Source organism: Salmo salar, chromosome ssa16 (genome assembly GCF_905237065.1).
Source record: "Salmo salar chromosome ssa16, Ssal_v3.1, whole genome shotgun sequence".
Classification (NCBI taxonomy): Eukaryota; Metazoa; Chordata; class Actinopteri; order Salmoniformes; family Salmonidae; genus Salmo; species Salmo salar.
The window spans coordinates 13,896,810-13,909,011 of NC_059457.1; the positions used below are offsets into that span (position 1 = coordinate 13,896,810).

The 12,202-nt window shown below is 42.3% G+C and overlaps 1 protein-coding gene across 1 annotated transcript in view; it reads right to left on the minus strand.

Annotated features, from left to right (window-relative positions):
• The window catches only part of LOC106573190 (cat eye syndrome critical region protein 2 homolog), a 67,940-nt gene extending 55,857 nt beyond the window's left edge, over positions 1-12,083 (minus strand). Inside the window, 1 exon segment of the mRNA XM_014147966.2 lies at positions 11,798-12,083. Coding sequence (XP_014003441.2) covers positions 11,798-11,917 — 120 coding nt within the window. The 5' untranslated portion in view covers positions 11,918-12,083.
• Between the last annotated feature and the right edge of the window lie 119 nt (positions 12,084-12,202).

The following is a 12,202-nucleotide window of genomic DNA, read 5'->3' on the forward strand; positions in this document are numbered from 1 at the left end:
CACCCAGTCAAGACAGGCTGCAGCAGCACCCAGTCAGCAGCACCTCCACCCTCCAGAGGGAAGGCAAAGAAAGAGCCACCATCTGGGGTTTAGTCATGGTGATGCCAGGGCTGGAGCCGCTCCGCTCTGGTGGCTGGATGAATAAAAGGCTATTTAGCGCAGGCACACTAAACAGCCCAGCCCAAGTTGGGTGGGGAGACATGGGCCCTATAAAAACCTGTGGTGCGGAGAATGCGGACGAAATCCAGACATTAAAACATAAAATCAACAATAATAGAAAAAAAATTTACTCAACTTAGTAGGGTCAGTCCACCTCAAAAAGTAGAATAAAAAAAGGATTGACATCTACCATCAGATTGTTCTAAAAATAGTTTGTTAGAATCAGATTAACATTCATGCATCATTTTGTTGAAATATAATTTGAGAAATGAAGCTAATGATTCCACCTAATAAAAAAATAAAAAAACATTTAAATTGATAGGATTCATATAATACCATATAGTACCTAACATTCAATTTGGACCAAACTTTGACAACTGTGGGAATCATTGGAGTCAACATGTGCCGGCATCCCTGTGGAAAGCTTGACACCTTGTAGAGTCCATGCCCTGACAAATTGAGGCTGTTCTGGGCAACTCAATATTAGGAAGGTGTTGTTAATGTTTTGCACACTGTGTATAGTATCAGCTCTCTGTCTGACAAGTAGTATGGAGCTGCGGCTCAGAGTCGTTTCTTCATCGTAAATAATGTAATCCCAGAGAATTTACTTCTTTTTTTTTTTCCTGTTCAGAGAAGATTGTCACTGACTGCTTACAGGGTAAGGACCAGAATCTTGTTTCTTATGGCCCGAGTCCATTATGTGCCTTTTGGCAAACTCCAAGCAAGCGGTCTTGGCTTTTACTGAGGAGTGGCTTCCGTCTGGCCACTCTACCATAAAGGCCTGATTGGTGGAGTGCTGCAGAGATGGTTGTCCGTCTGGAAGTTTCTCTCATCTCCACAGAGGAACTCTGGAGCTGTCAGAGTGACCATCAGGTTCTTGGTCACCTCCCCCGATTGCTCAGTTTGGCCGGGCAGCCAGCTCTAGTAAGAGTCTTGGTGGTTCCAAACTTCTTCCATTTAAGAATGATGGCGTCCACTTTGTTCTTGGGGACCTTCAATGCTGCAGAAATGTTGTGGTACCCTTCTCCAGATCTGTGCCTCGACACAATCCTGTCTCGGAGCTCTACGGACAATTCCTTTGACTTTATGGCTTGGTTTATGCCATGACATGCACTGTCAACTGTGGGACCTTTTAATATAGACAGGTGTGCCCCTTTCCAAATCATGTCTAATCAATTGAATTTACCACAGGTGGTCTCCCATGAAGTTGTAGAAACATCTCAAGGATGAGCAATGGAAACAGGATGCACCTGAGCTCAATTTCAAGTCTCATAGCAAAGGGTCTGAATACCTATGTAAACAAGGTATGTTTTTTATTTTGAATAAATTAGCAAAAATGTCTATAAACCTGCTTTCGCTTTACCATTATGGGGTATTGTGTGTAGATTGCTGAGGATTTTTTTTTTTAATTTTGAGTCTCATAGCAAAGAGTCTAAATACTTATGTACATAAGGTGTTTCTTTTTATATATTTGCAAAAAATTCTAAAAACCTGTTTTTGCTTTGTCATTATGTGGTATTGTGTGTAGATTGATGAAGGAAAACAATGATTTCATCCATTTTAGAATAAGGCTGTAACGTAACAAAATGTGGAAAAAGCTAAGGGCTCTGAATACTTTCCGAAAGCACTGTATATTAGCATTTTCATGCTTCATGTCACATCAGCTAGGCTGGATGCTGTGCGAGAACGAAGGCTACCTGACAGGCTCACTTTTCCGTTGCAACAACCTTGTACATGACCACCGCCATATGTAAAATCCTCCAAAGTTGTGGCAAGAAAGCTGCACCACTCTGTCAGAGCTCGGTGCTTATTATCGGATGTACTAGGTTACAAAATCGAACTTTCTGGATATACTGTTAATGAAATGTTAAAGAGCCACTGAATGATTCAGAACATGAATAACCATGTGTGTCTTGGTAAAATACATTGGACTTTCTGCACTCTGAAGCCTCACTAGTAGGGTGGATGAGGATTCTCTTTCTCTATACAAAACACAAATCACTTTTGATGTGGCTGTTCTGAGGTATTTCACAAAGATCAAAGACCTAATTAAGCAGAGTTTAATATCAAATAGTGAGTGATATCACTAAAGTGCTTATTTACCCACTGTGTGCAGTTGGTGGAAATCATACATACACACACAGTGAGAAATGTTTTGATGCTCCAATCGCAGTTATCAAATCGCAATTCAAAATCTTGAGTCGCAATACATATCGTAACGGAATCTAAGTATCGTGATAATACCGTATCGTGAGGTCCCTGGGAATTTCCAGCCCCAATGGCAGCAGGAGTTTGTTTAAAAGTAGGAACTAGAATGCAGTGGTTGTGAAATGCTTTCAATGGCTTCAGACCAATAAACAACATCCAAAATGGTAAAAGAAAAGACCTAGAAACCTACATTCCTTGATAATTTCAGTTTGTTAAGAACTGCCTGGTCAGGTCCTGTGGCTCTTCTCCACAGTAGGTTGGCTCCATAAGGAATGGAAAGAGCAGAAGGCCCCTGATCTTTCACAGGATCGTCAGTGCAGATAGCAGCAGCTGAAGCAGACAGATTTCTGTCTCGTCCGCCTTCAGCCTGGCTCTTAATCGATTCACCCTCAAAGCAAATTAGTACCTCGCTCTCATCCCTCTGCCTGTCTCAAGTTTAATAAACAGCCCCAGAAAGAGGCCAATTTCCCTGCTGCTCTCCAGATAACGTCAGACAGCTGATGAAGATGTATGGAATCAGACACACTGAACCAAATACCAGCACAGTGACAAACATCTCCAATAGGGCTGGGAATTGCCAGGAAACTCACAATACGATATTATCATGATACTTAGGTGACGATACAATATGTATTGCGATTCTCACAATTCATTTCGATACTGTGATCATTGCGACTTGATGTTAAACATATTGCACACCATATAAACTCAGCAAAAAAAAGAAACGTCCCTTCTTCAGGACCCTGTCTTTCAAAGAAAATTTGTAAAAATCCAAATATATTCAAATGTTCATTGTAAAGGGTTTAAAACACTGTTTCCCATGCTAGTTCAATGAACCATAAACAATTAAATGAACATGCACCTGTGGAACGGTCGTTAAGACACTAACAGCTTACAGACGGTAGGCAATTAAGGTCACAGTTATGAAAACTTAGGCCACTAGAGAGGCCTTTCTACTGACTCTGAAAAACACAAAAAGAAAGATGCCCAGGGTCCCTGCTCATCTGCCTGAACGTGCCTTAGGCATGCTGCAAGGAGGCATGAGGACTGCAGATGTGGCCAGGGCAATAAATTGCCATGTCCGTACTATGAGACACCTAAGACAGCGCTACAGGGAGACAGGGCGGACACCTGATCGTCCTCGCAGTGGCAGACCACATGTAACAACACCTGCACAGGATCGATACATCCGAACATCACACCTGCGGGACAGGTACAGGATGGCAACAACTGCCCGAGTTACACCAGGAATGCACAATCCCTCCATCAGTGCTCAAACGGTCCGTAATAGGCTGAGAGAGGTTGGACTGAGGGCTTGTAAGCCTGTTGTAAGGCAGGTCCTCACCAGACATCAACGTCGCCTATGGGCACAAACCCACCATCGCTGGACCAGACAGGACTGGCAAAAAGTGCTCTTCACTGACGAGTTGCGGTTTTGTCTCACCAGGGGTGATGTTCGGATTCGCGTTTATCGTCGAAGGAATGAGCGTTACACCGAGGCCTGTACTCTGGAGCGTGATCGATTTGGAGGTGGAGGGTCCGTCATGGTCTGGGACGGTGTGTCACAGCATCATCGGACTGAGCTTGCGGTCATTACAGGCAATTTCACCGCTGTGCCTTACGGGGAAGACATCCTCCTCCCTCATGTGGTCCCCTTCCTGTAGGCTCCTACTGACATGACCCTTCAGCATGACAATGCCACCAGCCATACTGCTCGTTCCCTGTGTGATTTCCTGCAAGACAGGAATGTCAGTGTTCTGCCATGGCCAGCGAAGAGCCCGGATCTCAATCCCATTGAGCACATCTGGGACCTGTTGGATCGGAGGGTGAGGGCTAGGGCCATTCCCCCCAGAAATATCCAGGCAATTGCAGGTGCCTTGGTGGAAGAGTGGGGTAACATCTCACAGCAAGAACTGGCAAATCTGGTGCAGTCCATGAGGAGGAGATGCACTGCAGTACCTAATGCAGCTGGTGGCCACACCAGATTTTGACTGTTACTTTTGATTTTGACACCCCAGTTGTTCAGGGACACATTATTCCATTTGTTAGTCACACGTCTGTGGAACTTGTTCAGTTTGTCTCAGTTGTTGAATCTTATGTTCACACAAATATTTACACGTTATGTTTGCTGAAAATAAACGCAGTTGATAGTGAGAGGACGTTTCTTTTTTTTGCTGAGTTCATGTCTGCTGTAGAGGGAGAAGAGAGCCACGTGAAAAAGTTGATCATTTATAGAAACAAAAGCACTATAAATAAAATTGGCTCCCTAGTTAAAAAGATAGAGAACAAGCTAGGAATGAAAAATACTGGCGTTTTGGTCCAGGGACAGCAAACTAGCACAAAAGTAGGTTGATATTTTCTGAATGATATATTGTCAAAAACAATATCCCGATATGTACATTTCTCCAGTAGAAGGATAGGCTCTGGCTGGCAGTGCTGGAAGGCACATTCTGGAGGATCCAGGGGAGGCTCGGAGCACTCGTAGGCTCTGAGATTTCAGGGCTCATTTCACAGCCACACTGCCAGGAAATCAAGCGTGCCTCCACGGAGACAAAGAAACAGGGGGACGGCCAGGTTGGCCGAGGCCTCTTCCTGCAGAGCCCCTCTCCCTTTGGCCAGGGGAGACTGGGAGCGACAGTGAAGTGTAACAAGGGAACAAAGTGTAAGGGGCCGTTTTGTGACCCTGCCAAGAAAAATCTCCATCATCACCCACCGGAACCACAGTCCGGAAAAGAAGAGCCGCTCGACAACACCACCTTCCCACTGGATTTGTTAATGTCCAGTTGGTAGCGATTTCACAAGGTACAAAAGTTCTGCTCTGTGACATTCATAAAAGGGCTCCTGGTAAAAAAATCCACAGTGCATTCCTCCCACTGAGCCATTCCCTCCATCCTGAGCTTTATGACCAAGAGACAAGCTATTTGACCCATGTAGAGCTAAGGCCCCTCCCTACCTTGTGGGAAAAAGGCATTAGATACATTCTTTAAGTCAATCCTTACACGTTTGCCTCTCTAGCATGTTGATAACTTCCTCTGCAGAGATGACAGGTAAGAAAATAGGCCTAAAACTGTTCTTTATACTCTCTCCACACATGAGTAATGGGCTTCTTAAGGGCTAGTTCAGAAATATGCATTTTTAAAAACACAGACCATCAAGAGATCGACGTCCAAATATAGTTTTCCTCCACAGATAATACATAAGTGCAACACATTTCGGCAGAAAATAGCTTCATTCTCAGAGAAGTAAATGAGCATAGCCATCATATTGTTTATCATAGACAGAACGTAGCCAGCTACATTTCCTAATGTTTTGCGTGAAGTAAATCTTGCATTTTACCTATTAAAAGTAGGCTACACGGAGAAAAAAGAAAAAAAAAATTGCTGAAGAAAAGTAGCTACACAGTCAGAGCACTGTCTGCCGATTGAATGCCCATTTGTGAATTCTCATCCGAATGAAGAACTGCAACTGATGCGCAAAATGAGTCTGATGCCAAGCACAAATTACAATACGAAGCATTTTAGACTTGCGTTTACCCCTGCTTTCCTCCCAACTGCCAATTCTGACATTAGAGGACAAAACCAGAACAGAAGATTAACAAGAGCCAATGAATGTGTCAGGGACAGTTGGTTGAAGTGCTCAGTGGCCACAATGTTGACCAACCTGTGCATCCAGTGTTAGAGAATGTGGAAGACAGAACACCAGCCTCCCTGAGACATGCGTTGCTTTGTCCAAAATGTTGGACAGACAGACTTATGAAATGTTGACCTAAGTTTGACTCAAATCACCCAGCACTCGATACCAGAGGAAGGACGGACCATTCTGTCAGGGGAATGACAGCCACTTCCTGCCTCCCTCCACATCAACTCTTTAAAAAGGAAAGATGCAAAAGTCAGACCGGCTGTATTTATACTTGCTTGAATGGCAATAGCTCAGATACACATGAAGACATGAAACAATCCCGAGGATCAATAGAACATCGCTCAGAGATGCACAAAAATGAAAATATTCAAAATAGATGAAGCTTTCCTTTAACTAAGCCAACCTCAATGCTCAGATGGTGGCACTTAGCTCTGTGTAGCACTAAGACACAGACAGTACGAACACAGGAAATGAGTATCTTCTAAGATCTGTGGTGGTGGAGTTCAAAGAAACAGCCTGGTTGCATCTATGTAAAGAATGTTGTTCACGTTCTAGGATTTGGTAAGAAATAGCATTTTATTCACTGGCCGTAATTAAACAAACCCAAAAATAGATGTTTTAACCAGAAACATTTAAGACAAGGAACATTTCGGTTGGACTACTCTTCAAGACAGAGACAATGGTGGACTGGACTCGTCAAGACTACCATGTTACTGTAGGCCTGCTTGCCTCCATGGTATCTCATGATATGCAGAGTCAAGAAAAATAGAGAGTGTCCCCCCCTGCCTTAACACAGAGCCCCAGAGTGTTCACTGAGCCCCAGGAGATATCCCTCAGAGGAACCCCTCTCGCCACACCACCAATGAGGGGGCTCTCTCAAACCTACTCTGAACCGTCCATCCAAACATAGTTTGAACATCCTAGCTGTGTGGCCACATATCCTCAAGGCGTCGCAGATATACTGAGCATTATAAACTAAAACTCACATCCCAGAAGTGGGCCTAAAGGCTAAAACTCACCCTTCAATTAAAATATTGTAATTAGATCTAGTCTGGGCAACAGTTGATTTAGGCTACATATGTATACATGCTGGTGAATACAGGAAGAGCTTGAAGTGATCTCCTAAAGTGCTTGGGCTCTCCGTTCAGTCAAGTGAGACACAGGTTTAGTCTCATCTCAGTTGATCATTTACGCCGGTTTGGTCATATGATCACCTCATAGACAAGGACACATCAAAGACACTAGATCCTCTTAAACCTGGATTTGTGCGCTATTTACTGAGCAAGCCACCTGCTTTTATCAGCACTGTCATTTAAGAGCAGACATTAGGGCTAAAAACAGAACAAACCAAATGAGGAACAGAGCCATCCACTAAGCTCTGTTCCATTATAGGCAAGCTAATGTAGCACATAAGATCACAATTCACTGATTGGGCTTAGTTTGTCTCAAACAGTGAGAAGAAGAACCGGCAATCTTTCAGCTCAGCTCCGTTTGGGCCAGTGTATAAATAATAGCCTACCTGTGTAAGGCTTTCAGACAAGTTGCAATTATAATGTCCAAATGACTGATGTCAGAGCCCCTAAACACATGCCATGTTATGCAATGAATATATTAGATTGGTTGAGAGTGATATCACGTTGGCTATAGCTATATACAGGGCATTTGGAAAGTATTCAGACCCCTTGAATTTTAATATTTTGTTACATTACGGCCATTTTCTAAAATTGGTTAAATAAAACATTTCTAATTAACAAACACACAATACCCCATAATGACAAAGCAAAAACAGGTTTCCCTTTGTCATTGGATATAGGACAGACACTTCAGAACAAACTTTTAGATACGTCAGGGAGTCTCAGGGCACGTTTGGAAATTCACTATGGAGTGCCAGAGAGCCGTAAATTCAGAGCGTTGTCAGATTGTCCTTACATAAATTCAGAGCATTTCCCTTTCAGAGCGCACACTGGATGCTCTGGCTGAGGAGTAGGGTTGTTTCCGAGAGTTCTGACTTCAGCTTGAGTGCTTGACTGCCGTTCTAACTGGCTAACGTAGCCTAGCTAGCTACTTCCACACACAAATGACAGAACACCTCACTGATCATTTTACTCACCCTAGCAGAGCTGGTTGGGTTGTTATCCAGAGCGTTGTTGATTAACACCATGCCAAACCGGACGCCATCGTGCGCAAATTGATTTTGTCCCCCCCACACCAACCGACACGCAGGTTGAAATATCAAAACAAACGCCGAACCAATTATGTTAATTTTGTGACAGGTCGAAAAAGCATTACACATTTATGGCAATTTAGCTAGCTAGCTTACAGTTGCTAGCCAATTTGTCCTATTTAGTTAGCTTGCTGTTGCTGGCTAATTTGTCCTGGGATATAAACATTGAGTTGTTATTTTACCTGAAATGCACAAGGTCCTCTACTTCGACAATTAATCCACACATAAAACGGTCAACCGAATCGTTTCTAGTCATCTCTCCTCCTTCCAGGCCCTTTCTACGGCGATTGGCATTGAACTTTCATAATAAGGTGTATTACCACAACTGGCCGACCACAGTTCATCTTTCAATCACCCACGTGGTGATAACCAATAAAGAGATGGCACATGGGTATCTGCTTCTATAAACCAAATGAGGAGATGGGAGAGGCAGGACTTGCATCGCGTTCAGCATCACAAAGAGAACGGACTTTTATTTTTGCGCCTGGCACCGCAGACACTCGTTGGCGCACGCGAGCAGTGTGGGTGCAATGATTGAATAACATGTGTACGTTTATTTTGCAACGTGAGCGGTTTGGTCAGCATGTAACTGTGCTGCAGGCACCAATTTTATTACTTTTTTGGATGACTTTTACTAACACCGGCCATATTCAACAGGTGTTGAGCATTCGTTAATTCATCAGTTATTCAGCGCACTGTCACTACTCTGCTCTGAAATCGGAGTAGATAGCCAGAGCAAATTTACAAACACACCCTAAATCTGTCATTGCATTACTATGTCACAGAAAGCTTCATTCTTTATAGACAGCTAAACAAGAGATATTCACGTAATAAGGAATTGCCCTCAACCACAATTTAGGGAGAAACAAACATTTCCCATTGTAAAAGAGCTTTTAGTTATACAGAAATAACAAAACATGCTGAAAAGCTGCAGTGTTGTTCAATGTACATGTAAGCAGGTCAAATACCCCGACCTATGGTTTGCAATGCTCCCATGTAGGGACATAGAGCCTGTGACTTCAGGCTACTCGGCATGGAAGAGTGGGAAATGTGGGGACTCAGTGTCCAAGTAGGCTACATGTGTGTGGAAAACATTATCACAGGTGAGACATTTAACTTATTATAAAACAGACTATACTAAACTCCACTCACTATTTGTATCTGTATAGTCAGTTTGTTTGTGTTGATGGTCTTGGCTAGCTAGTTTGTGAAAAGGGGCATAAGAGAAGCCCTACAATATTCAGTTTTTCTAAGTACTGAGAACGCTCAGGAGCAGGGAATGTTGAAAAGTAATCTTTAGACTTAAATGTAGTTTTTGCTGTAAACCAATAGGGTAACCACAGGTTGTTTTCCCCACAGGCAGACCGGGCTGCATTCTAATACCAACTGGGTCTATACTGAAAGCAAAGTGGTTAAGTGAGCATTAACACACAAAAGACTGTGCGTTACCAGGGAATTATTGCACACCGTAGCAGTGTGAGAAGGCACATTTATTCATTACAACGTTAAGCACATTCTGAGAATAACTTTCCTTCCACATGTTAAGCAAATGCACCATATAGTGTTATCAACTAAATGAATGTTTCAAAGACAGCACAATACAATCTGTACTCTCTACCTTGTTGTCTTTCAGCAATTAAGAGTGACAAAAACAGATTAGAGTATGAACACTCCCCCTTTACATAATCCCAGAAGTATTTCTGAAATGGAGATAAAAAGATTTTCACCACTTTAAGTGGTATGTAGATTGAATTGGCTATATCAATAAAATGAAGGGCTTTGACATTAATTCAGAAATATAGGTTCTACTCTTAACTTTACTGCCCAGAGCACAATAGACGTGTGACCTTGGACAACAAAGAGTGCCTGACTAAGACTTCAAATCTATAAATTAAAGTGTCACACATCGGTGGCTCGGTTTATGGTGCGCATTTGCGCAGGACAAATCTGCTATCAAAACCTCACCATCATAGATGTAGTTATTGATTATGCGTCAATGACTACACGATCCATCAAATAAGATGTTCCTCGAAATCAGCTACATTGGATGCAGGCAAGGCAGCACAAGTGATCTGTGCCTAGTGATGCGGTTAAAGATATATAGTCAATCGCTCACAGTGGCTGCAAGACGCGCACCGCGTAAAACCAAATTGTGAAAAACGGAGTTCTACAGAATCGGGGCGTTTGTATCATGATATCACTCGCCGATTGCTGCAGTATTGTGTTGAATATTCACATGCATTCATATATTATCTGTTAACAGTTTTAACTGGATATATCAACTTTCCTACAAACTAGAGGTGATGCTTCCCACCCTATCCCTCATCCAATAACAAAGCGATGCCTGCGTGTGATTTTCACTCCCGAGAGGGGTGGGGGTGGATGGGTAATGGGGGCTGTTGACCTTACACATTTTCTTCAAGTCCCATCATTTTTCGATGGATCAAACAATCTCCATTATTGCATACTAAAAATCAGCCAAGCAGTGATCATTATGAAGCAGCAAACGACAAACGAAACCACTGTTGGAATTGCTTGAAACCTATGATAAAGTTGAATTATGTAACCGAAGTGCAATACGTAAAATTATTCCCACATAGTAAATAAAGTAACGCGCGAAATGACCGACTAATGTACCCTGACGCTCGACATGCATTTCTGTTTGCTTCATAGAAAACAAGAATTTTGAACGACTGTTTCATCATTCTAACGTTAAAACATGAGATAATAAAAACAAGGGCAGAATGTCAAATGCTACCCAAGCCAGATGGCTTGCTAGACAATAAACTCGAAACTCTCGTCATGAACTTGACTATTTGATAAAAACATGGCAACAGTGGATCAAAAGCGAGTAAGATACAACCTGCAAGTAACAGTACCCTTTATTCACTTGCATGTGATTTATTGCGTTGAGAGTATTCGCTAAAGAGAATAGTTATGGCTTTCGTCTTAATAAATGACACATTACAAATAGCTATAACTTCAAGCTATTTCACGGCGATATAATTTACATTTGTTTGAATCTATAACTTGGTTAACATTTGGACAAAGACGTGCGATTTACTACGGATGGCTATAAACACGAGCGAAACGTTCGATTTGACCAAATGATAACAAATGGATCCCACCACATGGTTGTTTCGGCTGGCAAGAACTAAACGTTAGCTAGTTAATGTTGTTATCAAAATACAACACAACCATTGGTGTAGCTGACGTTACATGGCTTGTTATACAAAGTAACAGCATACATACCATGAAATAAAACGTTCACGTTTATTTCAACTGGGACTTAACGAGTTTTCTAACATTCTGACTTAGCTAGCTACTGTAGGCACTTGCTAACTAGCTAGTTAGTAACGTTAGCTAACTTGGCTAGCTACAGTAGGTAAACAGAGAAGTTCTGAATAGTAAGATGAGCTATAGCTAACGTTAACTGTTGGTACTTTTCAACTACCCTACAAACGCACTCTACGAGGCAAAAATTAAGGAAATTGTAATACAGCAGTCAAAAATAGAAAAATAAAATGTCTCCCAAAATTCTAAATGTTTTTTCCAGAACTTCTTTACCTCAATTTCAAAATCTGGTAGGTTGAATGCAGTCCTGAACAGCGAACAGAAGTGGGCTATGGCGGGGACTTCCCACCAAGACTGGATCTCTTCCACATAAATTGTACATCCCTGGGACATTTTCGAACCGAAAACTGTATAACTTTGTTTCTCACATTAGAAATAATTTCCTCAAGGTTTGTGTAAAACCTCCTTAACTGAAACTTCCTTCAAATGAACTACAAAAGTTGCTGTTGATGTTCCATCCAGTCAGTTGCCATTACAACCCGGTCCGGAGAGTGCTAGCTCGCAAGTTACAATCTGTTTCAATCAGAATTTCACAAGAGCTGAACAGATGGGGTGGTGCTACCACCTCTGCGCATGGAGGGGTGTTCTGCTACTTACGCAGCGTATTAAAACATACAA